Genomic DNA, 22,232 nt, shown 5'->3' on the forward strand with positions numbered 1-22,232 from the left:
GTTCCATCAGGGGCCGGACATTCCATTCCGCAAAATACGGAACGCACATGGCCGGTATCCGTGTTTTGTGAATCTGCAAGTTGCAGACTGCATAACAACAACGGTCGTGTGCATGGGTCCTAAGGGCTCATGCACACGACTATGTATTTTGCGGTCCGCAAAAGACAGATCTGCAAAAAATACAGAGGACGTCCATGTGGCATCCGTATTGCATTTTTTTTTTTTTTTGCGGATCCACTGTAAAAATGCCTAACCTTGTCCGCAATACAGAGGAGAATAGGACATGTTCTATTTTTTTTTTGCGGAACGGACATTGAATGCACACAGTCAATGCAGTTTTTTTTTTTTTTTTAAGCCCCATTGAAATTAATGGTTCCATATATGGACCTGTAAAAAAAACAAAAAACATGGAACGGAAATGGTGTGCATGAGCCCCAAGTCTGAGAAAACCCCTTTAATGCACAAATATCACCTGGACTATGACTCAATTATTGCAATGGTTCCTAGCACACCAATAGGCTGCACCCACTGTGCATACGTAATGTCCTCTGTAACATACATAAAAAACAAAGATATAAGTTTGCTATAGATTGTAAATACTGTAAAAGCTGCACTTTGAAACAAAGTAAAACTATTGAATTTACTGATTTTCTTAGGAGAAGAGCGTTGGCAGTGCTTACCACTGCAGCGCTGGAAAGGACTGGTTTCTATATTACATTTATAAAATCAAAACAGTACGAGTTGCTAATAAAATGCGTAAAGAATGCAAAAAAAAAAACAAAAAAAACTCAGCAATAGCAATATGTTAGTCAAGGACAGTAAAATTCTACATAATGCACAATGTTTTAAATTGTGTGATATAAAAACATAACTGCTAGGGGTAGAACCTGTAAAAAGTTGTATCAGAGAACAGATTAAAATAGCTACAATGCGGCATAAAGACATATTGCACGGGCTTAATAAGACACAGATCGGGCATGCAGGTACTTAACAGTGCAATACACATTGAAATGGCTTAGGAAGAGAAGAGCTAACGTATTGCCCTTTCGCTTACAACATCCTGAAGACGTTTTATGAGTACGTCCTCATTCTCTGTGCACATCCTCTTTGCGGGAGAATCAGAGTCGCTATCTATGGTTATTGCTCGCTTTCGGCTTCTATGGTCTTGTTTTATCATGCTGTTAATATCTTCCAAGCTCTAGAATTACAATAATGAAGTAAGGGTCAGCCGACAGCACAAGTTACAGAGGAAAGCATATTTGCGCTATAAAAAACACTGATAAGCTGGTTATTACATCAAATATTAAATCACTAATAAGAAAAATGATAAAAAGCGTGGCAGTGAACACCTTAACCACCTCAGCCCTCTTAGCTTAAACACCCTTAATGACCAGACCACTTTACAATTCTGCACTACACTATATTCACAGTTTATTACTCGGTCATGCAACTTACCACCGAAATGAATTTTACCTCCTTTTCTTCTCACTAATAGAGCTTTAATTTGGTGGTATTTCATTGCTGCTGACATTTTTACTTTTTTTGTTATTAATCGAAATTTAAAGAGGACCTTTCACCAGAAGAAAGTATCTAAACTAAGTATCTGCTAACTTGTGACAAAAAATAAAAAGTTCTATGAACTCACTATGCCCATCAGCGAATACCTTAGGGTGTGTACTTTCCGAAATGGGGTCATTTGTGGGGTGTTTGTACTGTCTGGGCATTGTAGAACCTCAGGAAACATGACAGGTGCTCAGAAAGTCAGAGCTGCTTCAAAATGCGGAAATTCACATTTTTGTACCATAGTTTGTAAACGCTATAACTTTTACCCAAACCATTTTTTTTTACCCAAACATTTTTTTTTAATCAAAGACATGTAGAACAATACATTTAGAGAAAAATTTATATAGAAATGTATTTTTTTTTTTTTTTTAATTTACAACTGAAAAATGTCATTTTATATATTTTTTCCCTTACAAAGTCTCTTATTCCACTAACTTGTGACAAAAAATAAAAACTTCCATGAACTCACTATGCCCATCACGAAATACCTTGGGGTGTCTTCTTTCCAAAATGGGGTCACTTGTGGAGTATTTATACTGCCCTGGTATTTTAGGGGCCCTAATGCGTGAGAAGAAGTCTGGAATCCAAATGTGTAAAAAATGCCCTGTCAAATCCTAAAAGTACTCATTGGAATTTGGGCCCCTTTGCCCACCTAGGCTGCAAAAAAGTGTCACATATCTGGTATCGCCGTACTCAGGAGAAGTAGGGCAATGTGTTTTGGGGTGTATTTTTACATATACCCATGCTGGGTGAGAGAAATATCTCTCTAAAAGTCAACTTTTCCCATTTTCTTATACAAAGTTGTCATTATAGAGAGATATTTCTCTCACCCAGCATGGGTATATGTAAAAAGACACCCCAAAACACATTGCCCAACTTCTCCTGAGTACAGCGATACCACATGTGACACTTTTTTGCACCCTAGGTGCGCAAAGGGGCCCAAATTCTAAAGAGTATCTTTTAGGAGGGCATTTCTAGACATTTGGATTCCAGACTTCTGACGCTTTAGGGCCCCTAAAATGCCAGGGCAGTATAAATACCCCACATGTGACCCCATTTTGGAAAGAAGACGCCCCAAGGTATTCCGTGAGGGGCATGGCGAGTTCATTGAAGTTTTTTTTTTTTTTGGCACAAGTTAGCGGAAATTGATTTTTATTTTATTTTTTCTCACAAAGTCTCCCTTTCCGCTAACTTGGGACAAAAAATAAAATTTTACATGAACTCGCCATGCCCCTCACAAAATACCTTGAGGTGTCTTCTTTCCAAAATGGGGTCACATGTGGGGTATTTATACTGCCCTGGCATTTTAGGGGCCCTAAAGCGTGAGAAGATGTCTGGAATATAAATGTGTAAAAAATTTTACGCATTTGGATTCCGTGAGGGGTATGGTGAGTTCATGTGAGATTTTATTTTTTGTCACAAGTTAGTGGAATATGAGACTTTGTAAGAAAAAAACAACAAAAAAATAAATAAAAAAAATATCAATTTCCGCTAACTTGTGCCAAAAAAATGTCTGAATGGAGCCTTACAGGGGGGTGATCAGGGAGTCTATATGGGGTGATCACCCCCCTGTCATTGATCACCCCCCTGTAAGGCTCCATTCAGACGTCCGTATGCGTTTTGCGAATCCGCAAAACACATACGGACCTCTGAATGGAGCCAGCCTTACAGGGGGGTGATCAGGGAGTCTATGTGGGCTATATGTCATTGATCACCCCCCTGTAAAGCTCCATTCAGATGTCCGCATGTGTTTTGCGGATCCGCGGATCCATGGATCGGATCCGCAAAACACATACCGACGTCTGAATGGAGCCTTACAGGGGGGTGATCAATGACAGGGGGGTGATCAATGACAGGGGGGTGATCAGGAAGTCTAATATGGGGTGATCAGGGGTTAATAAGTGACAGGGGGGGGGGGGTGTAGTGGTGTTTGGTGCTACTTATTACAGAGCTGCCTGTGTCCTCTGGTGGTCGATCCAAGCAAAAGGGACCACCAGAGGACCAGGTAGCAGGTATATTAGACGCTGTTATCAAAACAGCGTCTAATATAACTTTTAGGGGTTAAAAAAAAAAATATAAAAAAAAATCGCATCTACAGCCTGCCAGCAAACGATCGTCGCTGGCAGGCTGTAGATCAGCTAGTTTACCTCCGGTTCCTGTGTGCGCGCGCATTCACAGGAAATCTCGCGTCTCGCGAGAGGATGCACCGGCGCGTCCACCCAGAATAACAGGGCCGCCGCAAAGACGCAATCCTGCGTACGGCGGTCCTGTAGTGGTTAAAGAGGACCTGTCACCGCTCCTGACATGTCTGTTTTAATAGGGTCATGCATTCCCCATGTAATAACAATTCTGGAGCATCTATTCTTATGGCTCTATGTTGTGCCATTCCTTTATCATTTCTACTAGAAGTTATGAATGACTTGCTATCAGTCTTTAGTAAGGGTACAGAAGGGCGGTAACCAGTTGGGGGTGTGTCCCTGCACAGACTCCCTCTAGCCAATCAGTGCTGGTCTTTTCAGACTGTGCAGGTACACACCTATATCTTGCTACCTCCCCTCTGTACCCTTACTGAAGGCTAATAGCAATTCATTTGTAGCTTCTAGTAGAAATAATAAAGGAATAGCACAATATAAAGCCATTAGAACAGATGCTTCAGAATCGTTATTACATGGGGAATGCAAGAAGCTATTAAAACAGGCATGTCAGGAGTGGTGAAAGGTCCTCTTTAACACCTGAAGAACTTGAAAAACCACTGCTCTAGTAAACTTACTTTAGAAGGACTTCCATTGAATTTGTACAGGAGCGATGAGCGTGGTGTGAGACAACTTGTGTTTTTATGTGGAGACACATAGATGGAATGCTGCTGGGACACACGACGTGGCGAGACTGCTTGCTGTCTGATGCTGGGGAATGGAGACATTGGAGGAGCTGATGCCTACAAAGAAGCGTAAAATAAAACAATCCATTAGTCAAAAATCTTAAAGGGGTTGTGTTAGGGCTGCAGCTATCGACTATTTTTGTAATAGAGTATTCTATCGATTAATCAAATACTCTATAAAGAAAAACATTATTTTAATTAGTGCCATCAGCTGTCCTCTCGCCTGGTGCCACCATCTCCCCCTCCTAGCCATGTCCCCAGAGCCAGTGAAATAAAATACTTTCCTGTAGGGGCGCCGCTGCTCATCTTCTTCGCACACTGCACTGTTTTCCTGATGTCACACAGCGTCAGGTCATAGTGCACGCTTACGTGTCACTATGTCCAGAAGATGTGTCAGGAGGAAAGTGCAGCGCAGTGAGGGCCGGCGGGTGACCACAGAGCGGTGAGTAATAGCAAGCGCTTCCCTCCCGCTTTGTGGTCACATGACACAAAAGAATCCTAGATGCAAAAAATTAGCATCGAGGGTCGAGGGTTTGTGTTGAATTACTCGATTCAATCGAGTAATCGTTTCAGCCCTAGGTTGTGTCACTTTAGCATAGGGCTGCAGCTATCGACTATTTTTGTAATCGAGTATTCTATAGATTAATCTAAGGATTAAATCAAGAACTCTAATAACGAAAAACAAAATTAAAAGGTTTTTCTTTATAAAAACTCATCAGCCACACCGTGCCATCAGGTTCCCCCATGCCACCAGCTGCCCCCCCCCCCCTCCTCACGGTCATCCTGACGTCACACAGCGTCATGGTCATAGTGCACGCTTATGTGTCCAGATGATGTGTCAGGAGGAAAGTGCAGCGTGGTACGGGCCGGCGGGTGACCACGGAGCAGTGAGTAATAGCAAGCGCTTCACTTCCGCTCCGTTGTCACATGACACAAACGAATCCTCGATGCAAAAAATTTGCATCGAGGGTATTTTTTGTGTCAAATTACTCATCTCTTGTTGCGACCACCCTGCAATCCATTAGCGGTCGTCGTGCTAGCACACTATAGGAAAAAAGCACCGGCCTCTCTGGTGGCAGTGCACATAGACTATAGTGCTTTCTCCTATAGTATGGAAGCATGACTACCACTGCTGGATTGCAGGCTGGTCATAGCCATAGAAACAAGCAGTCTATAAAGTGATGGAAAAATGAATCCAGCCAGCAAAGGAAGCAATATGGACAATCACAATTAGGAAGTGCTTTGTATTATTAGACAACACCTTTAAAAGGGCATCTTTAATCAGATTTGTTCCTATGACCTGACCTGTTGCAAGTGTGCTTGGTGTGTTAGTCCCATGTTCATGTGTGCCCTTATTGCTGAGAAAAATGAAGTTTTAATATATGCAAATGAGCCTCTAGGAGCAACGGGGCGTTACATTACACCTAGAGGCTCCGCTCTCTCTGCAACTGCCGCACCCTCTGCAGTTTGATTGACAGGGTAAGGCAGAGAAAACATCACGCCTGGCCCTGTCAATGTGCAGAGGGTGTGGAAGTGGCATAAAGCTGAGCCTCTAGGTGTAATGGTAACGCCCCTGTTGCTCCTAGAGGCTCATTTGCATATATTAAAACATCATTTTTCTCAGAAATGCGGGCACATATGGACATGGGACCAAACAGGTCAGCCAGTGTCATAGGTACAAATCTGATGACAGATGCCTTTTAACAGTTTTAATATTATCTATAGGTAATCAAGCTAGCTAAGTACAGTTAAAGGGACTGTGTCATTTGCTTGTCCCAATCTGGAAGATGTTATGTGATCAAATATTAAATGTTTTCCCCATTAGTATTAATGGGTGATGTGCAAACATACAGCAACACCAATTAGCGAATTATTCTACAGCCCACATAAATGCATGTTCACCCCGTTCCTACCAGATGGTCACTAGTGCTGACTGCATATTTCAGTGCAAACAGCTGCACGCGTTCCACGTAGACGTTGTTATAAAACGTTATTAAGTCTCCTCTGTCTTGGTCACTGGCACGAGCAGCTTGTTTGGAGTCCGAGAGAGAGTCGTTGGAATCTGTAAATAGAGAGGATACAAAATAAAGACACTAACAAGGCAATATACAAAGTCTAGAAGCATTAACAATTTAAAGGGGTTCTCCAAGCACAACATGCTTTTTTGAAATCAGCCAACTTACCCCAAAATATTGCACCCTTGGTCCTCCCCACAAAGCCCCCCACCACCCCATTTTCTACACTTCTTCCCCATGTTCATTGCCCTAGGCCCCATTCACACGAACAATACGGATGCGTTCAGGGTGCGATTTTGCAAGCAAGTTCAGTCAGTTTTGTTTGCGATTGCGTTCAGTTGCACCTCCCCATACTATGTGCCAGGCGCTACTGAGAAAGTTCATAGTCTGGAATGTACTTGCAGTCAGTAATGACCCCACAATGCAGTGGATCCAGAACAGAAAGTCAAAGGAAGTACTAAAATATAGAGCAAGACAGGCATGTGACTGCAGCACTACATACAGCGATTTACACTCCTTTAATGCAATCTGATGGCCATGTAAACCCATCATACTGTAGAAGTAAATATACAATTATAAAAGACTACAATGTGAATAAAGCACGTTTCAGAGGTTGCTATTAGGAGGTATAGGCCTCATAGATACGCTTTTAGCAAATTTTTACAGAAGAGGCAATTCACCTATTGTATTCTATGAATTGGTGAATCTGAGAATCAGATTCACTCACCTTGGAAGACCACGCATAGCATACTTACTATGACAAGCAGAAAACATTTGCAGAAACCAAAATGTAGGGCAGTGTTTAAGATCATAGAATAATGGCCCAAAACTGCGCCTCTCCAGCTGTTCTGAAAATCACAGCTCGCAGCCTATGGCTGTATGTGCCTGTGGGTAGTGTCGTTTTGTAACAGTTGAAAAAGGTACAGGTTGGGGTCTATGTTCTAAAGAAGTTTGTATGTTCTCCCCGTGTTTGTGTGGGTTTCCTCTGGGTTCTCTGGTTTCCTCCCACACTCCAAAGACATCCTGATAGGGAGCTTAGATTGTGAGCCATCTGGGGACAGCATGACACTAATGTTGTAAAGCGCTGCGGAATAGGTCAGTGCTATACAAGTAAGAAAAATACATCTAAATAAAATAAGAAAACTGTGTAAAAAATAAAAATGATGAAGTGAAGGGGGAAAGGAAGGCTACAGGCTATAAATTTCAACAGTCCACAAGGTAAAGCTCCAAAGTCTTTCTTACCACAGTCAGCCATTTCCACATCCTGGCTGAATCCAGCGTCACTTTGCTGCACATCAGGCAGTTTTTTCACCAATACATGCCTATACACCTAACAAAGAAAAAACACATTTATAAAAAAAGAAAAATGGCTGCACATCATTATACATACAAACAACAGAGCTGAGAAATGGGGGTCATTCTAAATAAAAGTGGTACAATACCGACTATAAGTGAGTCTTTTTTATAATCATGTTTGCCTTATGGATATGCACTGTGATTTCTGAAGGTTCTAGTCTAAATTTTTTGTAGAATAAATTTGAAGGTAGCACCTCTTTTAGACTGAACACGCCATCTACCTGGGACTTCTGAGCAGAGTACGTTTGTAGCTGGTTCCTACACTGCCCTGAATATTGTAGGCTTAAGTAAGTCCAAAGTGAGGCAGTATATTAGTGTTAGGGACCCATCTTGACGCCTGGTGGATGGGCCCGACACACGTTTGATCAAATATGTGCGCTAAGAGCTTCCATTGACACTTATAGTCGGTATTGTACCACTTTTATTTAGAATGACCCCCATTTCTTAGCTCTATTGTTTGTATGTATAATGGTGTGCAGCCATTTTCTTTTATAATCATGTCTGCTTCATGGATATGCACCTGTCATTTCTGAAGGTTCTAGTCAAAAATTTTTGTAGAAAAAAAAACCCCACATGTAATGTTGTCATAGGAAACAGTCAAAACCATGTCACATCTGATTTTACTTACACGGCTTTCTGCTTGGGGTTGATTCCTGTAACATTTCATGATGTCATGAAACAGCCTCTCTTCCTTTGTTACCTGTGCAATACAGTTACAGAACAGTTAAGATTAAGTGTCCTGTAGATTCCAAAAATATATATATTTGCGATTAAATGACCAATTTATTTTAACTAGAGAAAGCAATAAAGTTATTTGTATATGCATGGAAGAGAAGACGCCAGGTATTCTGCTGCAGTAAAATAAAAAGGACATGTTTTAAAGCGACACCCCGAATAAAAAATGGAAATTCTGCTGATGCTGCTGGAAATGCTCCCAAAGTTTCATATAAATGTCATGACAAGAACATGGGAGAGCTTTGTAATAACTGACAAGTGACCAAAGAGCATGCTGTCCCATTGAGAGCACATGCACCAGCCATGGCCTAGAAGAGAACTGTGCAGAATCCCAGGAATGACATTCAGGAAAGGGATGATGTTGGAAGCACTTAAAAGGGTTGTCTCCCCTCGCTATAAGGCCCTTTCAAACGAGCGAGTTTTCCACGCGGGTACAATGCATGAGGTGAACGTATTGCACCCGCACTGAATCCAGACCCATTAATTTCTATGGGGCTGTGCACAAGAGCGGTGATTTTCACGCATCACTTGTGAGTTGCGTGAAAATCGCAGCATGCTCTATATTCTACGTTTTTCACGCAACGCAGGCCCCATAGAAGTGAATGGGGCTGCGTGAAAATCGCAAGCATCCGCAAGCAAGTGCGGATGCGGTGCGATTTGCACGCACGGTTGCTAGGAGACGATCGGGATGGGGACCCGATCATTATTATTTTCCCTTATAACATGGTTATAAGGGAAAATAATAGCATTCTTAATACAGAATGCATAGTACAATAAGGCTGGAGGGGTTAAAAAATAACTCACCTTAATCCACTTGATCGCGCAGCCCGGCTTCTCTTCTGTCTTCTTCTTTGCTGTGCACAGGAAAAGGACCTTTGATGACGTCACTGCGCTCATCACATGGTCCGTCACATGATCAATTACCATGGTAAAAGATCATGTGATGGACCATGTGATGAGCGCAGTGACGTCATCAAAAGGTCCTATTTCTGTGCACAGCAAAGAAGAAGACAGATGAGAAGCCGGGCTGCGCGATCAAGTGGATTAAGGTGAGTTATATAATATTTTTTTTTAACCCCATCAGCCCTATTGTATTATGCATTCTGTATTAAGAATGGTATTATTTTCCCTTATAACCATGTTACAAGGGAAAATAATAAAATCTACACAACACCTAACCCAAACCTGAACTTCTGTGAAGAAGTCCGGGTTTGGGTCTGGGTACCAAACATGCAGATTTTTCTCAGGCGCGTGCAAAACGCATTACAATGTTTTGCACCCGCGCGGAGAAAACGCAAACATGGAACGCAATCGCAGTGAAAACTGACTTGTTTTAGTGTCAAAATCGCACTATTTTCCCTGAACGCATACGGCCCCAATCCGCAACGCCTGTGTGAAAGGGGCCTAACTAAGGCAAGATGGGACTGAGTGCCGACTAATAGGTGGCCGGAAGACAGCGGAGCGAGCTACCATTGCAGTGCATGGGAACCACTGAAATAGCGTAGCACAGAATACTATGCTGGTTCCCCAACTCTGAAACAGCATAACGCGCTGCGCTACAATGAGAGCTACTGAAACAGAGGAGCGCTGTCACCTGGTGGTCGGGGGTTAATCACATCTCATACTAGTAACGGCGAAATGAGACAAAGCCTTTAAACCTTGTTAACATTAGTTATAAGGTTCAAGTGTTTTCCCTGGAACTACATTTAGTGCATGGAGAAGCTCCTACAAGCAGGATATGCTCTATGGAGGCAAGTGGAAGATTAAAGCAATATATAGGTAAAAAGCAAAAAAAAAAAAAAAAAAAAACACAAAGAAAAGTTAAAGAGATATTCTGGTGTTCAGATCAGAAACTTTCGTTTTGCGCTCCCTGCCTTCCCAGAGCCATAAGTGCTGCCACACAGTGCAGTTCTGACATGCTTTCAGGATGCAGTTTTCAATTTGCCTGGTTAAACCCTGGTGTTCTGCACAGTGGGAATGATTTCATTGATTTTAGCTAGCTACAATAAAAAAAAAAAAAATGCATCCTAAATGCATGTCAGAAGTGCCCCGTGTGCTGTCCTTGGAAAGCTGCCAGGTGCCTGCATCCCTCGCCAGAGCTCCAGTGAGCACAATGGCTCCATGACACAGCTGATTAGCAGGGGTTCTGCTGAGACTCGGGCCCCCACCGATGTGATAATGATGACGATCCTGAATAGGTCATCATTATATTTACCTGGATAACCCCTTTAATGCAGCAAAAGTAGGCCTTTATTCTGCAGAACTCAATGTGAATGGTACATTAAAGTTCCCATTTTGCATTGCTAACTTCATTTCCAGGCTTTTTCCTCCCCTGGTATTCCCCTGTCTATCCTTTGGATAGGTCACCAGCATCTGAATGGCGGGGAACGGGTCCGATACCCGAGACCCTCACTGATCAGCCTTCTCGCTGCTTCCCACAGGCCAGTGACGTCACGACTATAGCTCACGTGGGCTCACCTCAGTCCCATTCACTTCAACCCCTTTAATATTTAGAAATTTGACTGTGTATTACATATTTTAACAGGACTCAAGCTTTGTATACCAGAATACTCCTTTAAAATGAAAAAGAAAACTGAAGCCACGCTTATAATGAGAGCAGATATGGATGCTGCAATAAGTGAGAGGTTGCTGAACGTTTAAGAATGACAGCTATAGTCGCTCCTTGGCTACAAATTATATTGTATGAAACTGAACTGGGAGGCCACAAGGAAAATAAAGTTGCCAGAAATATAGGAATATACGAGTAAAAACATGACATACCCCTTCTATTTCATTGTCTTCTATGAAACCACGCCAGTGAAAGAAGCTCTTAAAGCTTTTCATGGCATCTTCCACATTCGTGCTTCCATCACTCTGGAAATAAGTACATTAAAGAGAAGTAGTCAGGAAGGTACACGCTGCAATAATCATACAGTGTGCACCTCCGACTCTCCAGCGCCATCCTCACCAAGAAGAGACACATGCCTGGAGCTTCATGCTCCAAACATGGACATCACCACTGAGTTTCCTTAGTGGTTTTAAGGGGTGGATGGGGGTACTGTCAACAGAAACCTCCCTACCAAACCAAAAGCATAGCAGATAGCTGTAAGTCACCTAAAAAAAGATGTTTTTTTTTTCCTTCCATTTCTGATCAGCTGAGCTATAAGCATTTTTTCATAATATGGAAATAAGCCGCTTGGTGCAACAAGGGCATCACCGTTGCTCTGGTCCCACCAAAGCTCTGCTTCTTCCAGCAGCCAGCCCCTCCCTGCTTTGACTGACAGGATCAGGCAGAGAGATGCAATCCTACGTGGCCATGTGTTCTTGTGAGTGCGATGTTGCTTCAGGTATCGGCGCATGCTCAGGGCTGTACTGTGCATGCGCCAATACTCACATCGATGCCACATGACCCCAAAAAAATAAAATAAAAACACCTTCAAAATAATGCTATAAACGTGTGTGAATGTGAATTCTGCCTAGAGGTGCTGTAATATTATCAGCCACTGCAGTCAGCGCTAAACCTGTTATGTGTAAGCGCTGTGACAAATACAACGGCACCTTTCCAATAGTTCCATTATTTACATATAGGCATAAAGCCCCAGGCATCCTCTACGGATCTTAGCAGGATTTGGTCACAAGGACGCACTGTGCATGGCTATTATGGCATGTACCATTGCAAGATTCTCTTTAAGGTGCTGCATAGGCACCACCAAAAGCAACAGATGAGAATGAACATATGCAAGGCAATCTTAGTGGGCAGAGCAGGACAGGCCATGCACTACCAATCCTCTTTGTAGTCAGTGGAGCAGTTGTGGATTTTTGGTGGATACAGTTAATGTAAGGTAAAAAACTTAGGACAGACTGATATTTGTCAATGGTATCTTTACCTTTTTCCTGTAGGTGAGTTAATCTAAAACCATAGCCAATCTACTGCCAGTTAAAGGGGTTCACCAGTTTCCAGATGAAACCAGAAAACTCCAGGGATTGACCTGTAATAAAGAATAGATAATTACTAACCTGACAGCTCCTGTTCTCCCAGCAGGGCTCAGTTTCCCCCGGCTGTAGTGGTGAAGTCACGTTGACAACACATGACCACTGCAGCTAATCATTGGCCTCAGAGGTGCAGCGGCCATGTGTAGTCACCGACGTCACTGCTCCATCTGGAAAAATAGAGACCTGCCGGAAGAATCAGAGGGGCAGTGCCGGTCTTTTCTTTATTATAGGTCGATCCCCCGAGTTGTCCGGTTTCCTCCTGAGACAACCTCTAAGTCTTGTGTAATTTGAGCATTTGAGACAGTTTTCAAGATCAATCAAGATGTCCGTTTCTGCTGACCTGGATTCAGAACTGTCATGCAAACCAGCAGGGTGCAAAATTCAAATATTGCCTAGTGAGTCTTTTCTTACTCTAGGAAAACTACTTACTCACACTGGAGTAAGGTTATTTAACCCTTTAAGGACTTGTGCCATACACGTGCACATGTACAGCGCAAGACAGGGCTTTAAAGATGGCATCCGCTCAGGTACAGAGTACGCGCCATAGCCGCTGGGTGCCTACCGTTTTACACAGCCAATACCCAAAAGGTACAGTCCATGATTGGGGAGAACACCGATCACAGACATTTAACTTCATAGATGCAGTGGTCAATTGCGACCAAAGATCTGCATGGTCTTTCCCCTTGAGCATGGGGGGGGGGGGGGGGACGACAAAAACAGCTCCTTGTGCAGAGATCAAAGGAGCAGTTTGGTTGCTATGACAGCTTCAGGCCTTCTAAAGGCTCCTAGGCCTGCCTATCAGACCCCCGAGTGCACTAAATCTTCTTAAATCATTGAGGTCTATGGGAGAAGCGATCTCACACACATTAGCATCACCCAGTCCCCAAACAACATAACTGAAAAATAAAATCAAAATGGCCAATTGGCAGCTATCTCCCCCCCCCCAAAAAAAAAAACCTTGGTAAAATCTGGTTCTCTTCCGTTCATTGGGGAACACAGGCCTGACCTTGGGTATAGCTATTGCCACTAGGAGGCGACACTAAGCAAAGAAAGTGTTAGCTCCTCCTCTCAGCTATATCCCACCTGCAGATACTGAGCTAATCAGTTTGTACAAAAGGAGGAGCAGCAGCCAGGAGAAGCCAACAGAAAACCGGAGATGGGTTAACCTCAAGAACTAGAAGGACCCATCTAGGCAAACCAGTAATGTACATACAGGGTGGGAGCTGTGTCCCCCAATGAACGGAAGAGAAACAGATTTTACGGTAAGTACAAAAATCTAGTTCTCATCTGTATCATTGGGGGGACACATGCTTGACCATGAGACGTTACAGAGCAGTCCCCGGAGTGGGTCCTAAACAAACAAGTCATCCGGCCAGAGGACCGTCATCTGCAAAACTCTACGCCCCAGAAAAGCTTCAGAAGATGCGAAGGTCGCAATCTGTAAAACTTGGAAAAAGGTGTGCAAGACGACCAGGTAGCCGCCCTGCACCCCTGAAGGGCCGAAGCCCCATAATGTACTGCCCAAGAGGCCACCTTGTAGGGCAGGAAGAGAAGGGATACCTGCTGCAAAGGCTCAAACGGAGAGGACTGGAAAGCGCTGAGCACCAGATTAAGGTCCCAAGGATTCAACGGAAGCCGGTAAGGGGGCGCAGCGTGCACCACCCCCTGCAGAAAGGTCCGAACCGCAGAAGAAGCCAAATTCCGTTGAAAAAGACTGGTGTCTGGATATCAAGGGCCAAAGAACTGCAGATTGTGACAAAACTTGCCCCCCCCCACCAGCAGAAGAAGTAGGGATGCTAAAAGGCAAAGGCCCCACACACCTTACCAGACTGCCTGAAGAGAAAAACACTCCAGTGGGACCATGACGAAGAAGTCAAGGCTAGAGAACCTAGAAGTAAGGCGTGGCCCACAAGAAAAAATTCTTGAGGGAGTAAAGAGACCTAAAGGCAGTGGAACCGACCCAAAACAAGGCAGTGGAACCGACCCAAAACGGACAAAAAAAAAGTTGGGGAGTAATCTAACCGGGAAAAATACTGCGCCAGGAAGGTAGTGTGGACCCTGAAAGCCACCAAGCCCCAGAAATCTGGTAACAGACCCAACACCCCACCGAACAGAGGAGGCTGGAAATGGGCGTACCGACGTCCCATCAGAGAAAGTAGCGGCTGCCCCAGGAGACCTGCCCGGAGTACCGCCAGGCCTGGAGATCCGATGTGGGAGTAGGCCGCAGAGAAGCCAGGGCCTTTATTAGTAGCAGCCCTGGCAGCACCCCGGACTGCAGACAATGAGAAGGAGGAAGGGCCCTGGAGTAGTGCGCCATGTGCACCGGAGCTTCCTAGCCAAACCTCCCCCACCCCACCTTCCCCCCTCCCGACAGGAGAAAACGCTTGGAGGGCACAAGGCCTCTATGGGGAAAAGATAACCTGAGAAGGGGAGGGTGTTGAAAGGAGGGGAGCACTTTTGGGGCAAAAATACTCACTTTTTTGGCGTCTTCTGCCCCCCTGGCTCCAGCCGGATCACCACCTTCGGTGTGCGGCCCCTTGGTGAGGGACGCTACACCAGAAACAGAGAGGACTTGCGGTGGTGATCCGAAGGCTGGCGGGACGTTTTTACAGGAACCTCTGGTCCTCCTTTACTTCTGGAGAGCGGGAAGGAGCAGGGGGCTTGGGGGACCCCCTGGTCTCCCGGGTGGGAGTGCAGGCCGCTTTTAGGACTGCCTGAAACTCCCGCTAGAAGAAAAGATAAATCAAAAAAGGAAGAAAAAAAAAATAAATATATAAAAATCAGCAGACCTGCAAAGCAGGGAGGTCTGCCTCCTTCAGACATTAAAGCTAAAACTGATTAGCTCAGTATCTGCAGGAGGGATATAGCCGAGAGGAGGAGCTAACACTTTCTTTGCTTAGTGTTGCCTCCTAGTGGCAATAGCTATACCCAAGGTCAAGCCTGTGTCCCCCAATGATACGGATGAGAAACTAAAGATCGCCCCGCAAAAGATGAGCCCTCACACAGCTCCGTTGACATAAATATAAAAAAGTTATGGGGTTCAAGCAGATTGATATAGTTTTATGGGGAAAGATTCAGGAAAACTTGTAAATTACCAATTAAAATCTCTTCTCTTTCTGAGCTCAGTATTCATAAGGGTGGTCATATCCGACAGTCTACCCTGTACGAGTTTACATCAGTCACTGACTGGAACTGCACTCTGCACTCATCAGCTCACAATTAGAAGAAGTTTAGATCAAGAACTTGCTGAATCTTTCCATAAAGCTACTTAGAAATCTGCTGAGCTCTCCATACAACCTGATGGCTGCAGAATGAACTGTATGTTTAATGTGACAGATTCCATTTAAAAGACTTGCCTATTCTGGACAGTTCTTTATGTTAGAAAGGCTACCTGGGGATAATGAGATCAATGGTTATTCCACCACTTTGCTTCCAGCATACAGCTGCAGTCTATAGGGAATCTGACAGCAAGTGTTCAGCGCCCCTGAAGGGCCTCTATAGGGCAAACGAAACATTAATGCAGCTGCTATCTGACTAGGATCCTGAATGTGAGACCACTCTGTATTCGTTTTGGCCCCTTGCAGACAAGCATTTGTCACGCTGCGAGTCCGCAGCGCAGCTCCCAGCCTGACCTCCCAGCATTGACGGGGTCACATAGCATTACATTGAGTTATGATGCTATGTAACCCTTACAGTTCTGGAATGTATAACACTGGCAGCATTTTGTCAGTGTTATCCAATACATTTCAGAACTGTAAGGGTTACATAGTATCATAAATCAATATAATGCTATGTGACCCAGTCAGTGCTGGGAGGTCAGGCTGGGAGCTGTGCTGCGGACTCGCAGTGTGACAAATGCTTGTCTGCAAGGGGCCTTAGAATTCCCAAATAGGGTATGGATTTATTTTTTTAAACCAAACACTACAATTAAAGAGTAAAATAATAAATTGTAATTGTAGGTATACTGTCCGTTCAAAAGGAAAGCAAGCGTTACTGAAGATTAAAAATATCATTTATTAAGAAATACTGTACTATAAAGTCTTACCTTAGCCATGATGTACACTGCACATAACAGAAGCTGATCAATGTGTCTATCTTTCATCAAATCTGTGCAATGAACCAGTGAGTACTCGAACAATGTCCAAATCTTGCGTCTCAAATCATTAGGCAAATCAAGCTTCAAACACAAGTCTCTCAGACGAACACTGGCCAAATGGTACACCTACAAATAAAAAGCACAATGTAGTATTTAAAGGGGTTGTGCAGTGGGTAGCTATTGATGATCTATCCTCTGGAAAGGTCATCAATATCAAATCGGCGGGGGCCGAACTGTCAGCACTACTGCTGATCAGCTGTTTGAAGAGGCGTGGAGTTTGTGTCAGCACTTCTTTCTTTTCAGGATTACACTGCATGTCGTCTTGGCAGCGCAGTGTTATTACAGCTGCTTGTCCCTTTCACATCACTACAAGCAAGACGATGCGCAGTGTAATCTTTAAGAGGAAGCTTCAGCTTCTTCAGCTGATCGGCAGCGGTGCCAGGTACTGGACCCTCACCAATCAGATACTGATGACCTGTCCTGTGAATAGGTCATTAATATCTAACCACTGCACAACCCATTTAACCCTGAAGTGCCATCAATCGCTCCAAAATATAAAATAAAAAAACAAAAATGAACACACAGAAAAAAATTGTGAACACCATACCTTTCTGAAGAACAGAGCTAGGGATCCCGTTCTCTTGGGCTTGTTAGATGTGGGGCATACATCCTGGGTTCGGAAAAGCTGACTTTTAGGACTGATCAAGGCCTGCGCTGTCAAGGGAACCTGAATGCCATTTTCACATTGTGGCTGTGAAGGCTGGTGGCTGCTTTCATTTTGATAACCTTGGATAAAAAAGGTCATGATCAAAAACACAGGTTTTAAATTGTGGACAATTAAAATGACCCAAAATAACCCCTTTGCAGGACAGCAAACTATTACCTGTTACATTCACCCTCTGACAGAACAACTGCGTTCTATCTGGGGAGACACACATTTTCTCAGAGGGCTGGCAGGGAACAATTCTTATTCTGGTATTCTCTGGGGTAGTGTGCAATCTTTCTACTGGTGACTCCTTTGGACCATCATCCCCGAAGAGTCTTCTTTTGGCACTGCCAGCAGTAGGAGAGTTGTAGCGTTCATGAACAGAAAGTGGTGACAGTGGCTGCGTATCTGAAGAATGAAGAGCAACCATCAATGTGATTAAGATTAGAAATACATACTTCCAATAGATATGGAAATCGTAAAATAATGCTGCGAGCGCTTGAGACCGGAGGTGGCAACTTCTTTTCCTGTTCCGCCGCATTACAGTCAATGCAGCTAAACAAGAAAAAAAAAAAAGAAGCCACATCCGGTCGGGAGAAAGGCAGAAGAGCCACAGTGCGCGGCAGTGCAGATGTACCAAACAACGTTCCCTCTTTGATATATCTGGTACAAATTACAGCAATGAATATCCAAGAAAAATGGACTTCAAATATTCCCTTTGTGATAAACTCCCCTGGTATCTTTTGTTGAAGACCAAACGTCTGATGTACTTTTTGGCCTATAGGTTCCATCTATTTCAACTTCCATAGAGCCCATATATGCCGCTACTATTCTCAAATGAAGCAAGTAAAAAGTAGCCATACCTCTTCTGCAAGAGCCTCCAAAATCAGTGCGAACTTCTTTTAAACGAGGATGAATGATTGGAGAAGCTGGCATCATAGGGAGATGCCCTAAACCTGCTTCATTCCCAGTTTCAAAGTTGCTTGGTATTATAACCTGAAAAAGAAACCAACACAAGACACTCAGCACAATATGCAATATGTGAGTTCAGTCTTAGGTCGCATGCACACACGTTGTATTACACCGATTTTTGTGCGACCGATCAATAGCCTGCATTGGTCAGATGGGATGAGACATCATAGGAGGCCAGCCTCTACAGAAACCAGGAAAGCCCCTGGATAGGTTAGTATGCTGTCGTTTTTTTCTTATTTATTTTGTCTGGTGCTGCAGCTGAAATCTACAAGCAAATCTGCACCAAAATCCATATAAACTGATGCTGGTCCCTGTGGATTCTCGAAGAACTGCTACAGACATTTTCCAAAGCAATCCTGCTACATGCACGTACCCTTATGCTGATTAGCGGTGTTGTGTATGTATAGATTTTTTTTATCTGTATGTGAGTTCTCAATACTTACTTCCTCACATGTTGGCACTGTGTCAGAGGCACGAAGTAACTCCCACAAAACAGAGTTGCTTGTCCAAGCTCTTTCCTCCAAAATCTGTTCTTCAATGCTGTTAAGGTGTTTCACCATGTCTCGCGACAAACCATCCTCTGACCGGATGAAGACTTCTATGACCTATACAATAAAGATATTACATTTTATATTTCATGTTTCTCTATACTGTACTTGCTAGAACAGGGTTTTTGTCTTTAAAGGTCATCTGAACAAAAGCTTTAGGGTATCTCAGGAGTACAACAAAACCTCTCCAGGATGCCAGTTTCCTGCCCCAGTAACAGGAGGCTTCTTGAGCACAAACGGGTGTGTACACAATGCTTACAGAAAAATACCAGTGGGCATTTATCGTGCCCTGTAACACCCCAGGATCGTAACTTACAAATAAAAAAAATGTAGCTTTGTATCTTTTTCTTCATTTTTTTTTTTTTGGATTAATTGCGCAGAAATTCTGCATTTTTACTCCACTCACTCCAGATTTGCAAAATGGGTGTGGTTAGCCTGACAAGCTAACTTAAAGGGTTTGTCCAATTTTAGGATAGGCCATCCTATCTGATCAGTAGGGGTCTGACAACCTGTAGCACCAGCTGATCTGCAGTAACACTGAAAATACACAGCTCTGGCCATAGTGCAGTGGACGGAGCTGGTTAATGCACTGCTGCTTCCATTCAATAGGAGCAGTGTTGCAGTAACTAGCTCAGTCCGCTGCACAATGGCTGGTCAGAGCTGTGTAGATCCAGCCCTACTGCAGAACCGCTGATCGGTGGTGATGGTTGGGAAGGAGCTACAGGGCTCTGTATAACAGTAAAAAAAACTTTAAGCAAAATTAATTGAGACTTTTTATTTTTAAAGACGTCCCAAAAAACGCGGCAGTCTTATAAAGAGGTAATGTGGAGAGTGGAATAACATTTCAAGACAGGAGTATTAGACTTAAAAGATAAACCAAATTTATCAAACATCCTGTGACATTTGATAAATCTCGCCCAAATTATGGAAACCCAGACACCTGAAAAACTGACTTTATCCTCATGATAAATCACTCCGACAGTTCAGTCCATGAAGAACAGTATCTTTTTCATTAAGAAAACACTCACCATTAAAGAGAACCATGTTATAGGGCAGGAGGAGCTGAGCAGATGGATATATATATAGTTTTGTATGAAAAGACTCAATAAAACTTGTAATTTTTATTGAGTCTCCAGATAGGTTATCAACATCATATTGGTGGGGGTCCGACACCTAGCATTCCCACTAGTCAGATGTTCTGGGCTGCCACGGCACTGGGTGCTTTACAGTGTCAGAGCTGGAGACAGACCACTCCATAGACGGTGTCGAGGCCAAGCCGTGGTACTGCAGCCCAGGGAGCAGAGTTTACATATACTGGCGCTGGAAACTACACTGTGTACGGATCCTTCTGCTTCCACTCAGTATCAAGAGCAGCCAAATGGTAGGAGTGCCCGACCCCCACTGATCTAATATTGATCATCTATCCTAAGAATAGGTCATCAATACCTGCAGCCCGGAAAATTAGATTTTTGTACTTATCGTAAAATCTGTTTCTCGTTCCATTCATTGGGGGACACAGCACCATGGGTATACGCCCAGCTACCACTAGGAAGCAACACTAGATATGAAAAAGGTTGGCTCCGCTCCAGGTGGGCTATACCATCTCCACAGACAGTAGGCTAATCAGTTTGTACCAATAGCAGTAGGAGAGAGAAACAAAAGCAAAGAACCAACATGTCCTCGACCAGGGAAGGAATAAGAACAGCAGCCCGGTGACATTAAGAGTAATGAAAACAAAGGGTGGGATCTGTGTCCCCCAATGAATTTAACGAAAAATGGATTTTACGGGTAAGTACAAAAATAAAATTTTCTCGTTGATGTCATTGGGAGACACCGCACCATGGGACGCCCCAAAGCAGTCCCCGAGGATTGGAGAGATATCTCATGCAAAAAGTTGGGTACACAGGTGCAGGAGAACCATGTGACCCAACAGGACCAGGAGAGGCCATAGCATGAAATGGTAGATAGAAAACTAAGGAAGTGAGCCGAGAGGCTCCAGGACAAGGAAGAGTCCAAAGAAAAAAATTGCGGGAGATCACCAGGATCCCAAGGACAAGTGCCATATGCAAGAAAGGAACAAAGGGAAACACCCAGAGTATAGAAGCTAGAGTAAGGGGGCAGGGCTAGATGTCTTGCACAAGAACCGAGAGTTGAACACGTATACACTAGAGAGCCAGAGGAAGGATCTGGAAGAACCAGGGCTCCCCCTGAAGAAACAGGAGAGCAGCACAACCGGAAGGCGTCTGTTGGTAATGACCTAGCGCTCTGCATATAGAAGGATGCTCCAGGAGGAGGATCTATAAGAGGACAGACCCAACAAGAAAAATTAGACCATGAGGGAACCTGGCAGGAGAGAAAATGCCTGGGAAAAGGACAGGAGCAGTCATGAACCAAGAAAAAAAACTTCCTGGAGACAAACTAAAGGAAGACCCTGTGGACCACCCCTTGGTAAAAGAAAGGCAATTCCATAAGGCCTGGAAGCAAAGGAACCCGACCAGTAAGAGGACCTGGCAAGGAAAAAACTAAATTGTCTCAGACCAAAAACATGGCCTGTCCTTGGCAAACACCATTTGAAGGCCAGGGTAGAGAGGAAACAAGGAAGCACTGGAGGCTGAACAATTGAGAGAAAGAATAGCAAAAGACTCACAATGGGAAGGGAAGTAAGCCTTTGTCCACTGCAAGACACCCTATGAGAAGGTGGAAGCCCCATCCTGCCAGAGAAAGCAGCCAACCTCTGGGGGAGAAGGGGGTCCTTGGTAATGGCCAAGAGAAGGGAACGTAAAGACATGGTTCCCACACTAAGAAGGCAAGAATCGAGCCTCAGAAAAACTGGAACAAATAGCATTGTGAAATGTAAGACCAGAGAAATCCCTAGCCACATGAAGCCTCAGGAAAAAAGGAACCAGTCACAAGACCTGGTAATACAAGTGGGGACACACTCGTCAAATATTGGAGTAGAAGAGAAAGGACTCCAAACAGCCTAAGGAGGAACAGTTCTCAAATCGAGGGAAAGCTCCATCCCAGAAGTGGCAAATATGAATGTAAATTGCAAGACGGAGCAATAAACCTGGGGAGACGGGAAGAGAGGTTAGAATCTCAAGAGGGAAAATGAGGACCCAGGAGGGAAAATAACCAAACCGGGCCCAAAGAAGCAGCTGTCATACAGAGAATGTGCAGTCAGAGATGCCATGAGTAGCTTCCCCAGAGGGAACCGACCAGCTAGATGGTCTAAGAATCATTGGGGCAGAGACTCCAAGCAGGATTACCCAGTCAGAGGCTCAAGTAGGGTCCACAGAACTGGACCACATGAGGACAATAATAGCCAGATTATCAAAGGAAAAATGAAATGTTGCAACCAGAGGGAAAAATA

General features: G+C 43.9%; 1 protein-coding gene across 2 annotated transcripts in view; it reads right to left on the bottom strand.

The window, feature by feature from the left end:
* Positions 1 to 240: 240 nt before the first annotated feature.
* The window catches only part of RBL1 (RB transcriptional corepressor like 1), a 60,778-nt gene continuing 38,786 nt past the window's right edge, over positions 241 to 22,232 (bottom strand). Inside the window, exons 13-23 of one of the 2 annotated variants that reach the window (XM_040435020.1) lie at positions 18,758 to 18,919; positions 18,206 to 18,338; positions 17,520 to 17,750; positions 17,244 to 17,422; positions 16,586 to 16,762; positions 11,329 to 11,421; positions 8,441 to 8,512; positions 7,699 to 7,786; positions 6,355 to 6,503; positions 4,334 to 4,498; positions 241 to 1,198 (exon numbers count right to left, since the gene is read on the bottom strand). In XM_040435020.1, coding sequence (XP_040290954.1) covers positions 1,031 to 1,198; positions 4,334 to 4,498; positions 6,355 to 6,503; positions 7,699 to 7,786; positions 8,441 to 8,512; positions 11,329 to 11,421; positions 16,586 to 16,762; positions 17,244 to 17,422; positions 17,520 to 17,750; positions 18,206 to 18,338; positions 18,758 to 18,919 — 1,617 coding nt within the window. In that variant the 3' untranslated portion in view covers positions 241 to 1,030. The remainder of the gene's footprint in view (positions 1,199 to 4,333; positions 4,499 to 6,354; positions 6,504 to 7,698; positions 7,787 to 8,440; positions 8,513 to 11,328; positions 11,422 to 16,585; positions 16,763 to 17,243; positions 17,423 to 17,519; positions 17,751 to 18,205; positions 18,339 to 18,757; positions 18,920 to 22,232) is intronic. The other variant, XM_040435021.1, reaches the window with a different exon arrangement.

The sequence above is a fragment of the Bufo bufo genome, chromosome 6, assembly GCF_905171765.1.
Source record: "Bufo bufo chromosome 6, aBufBuf1.1, whole genome shotgun sequence".
NCBI classification, from domain to species: domain Eukaryota; kingdom Metazoa; phylum Chordata; class Amphibia; order Anura; family Bufonidae; genus Bufo; species Bufo bufo.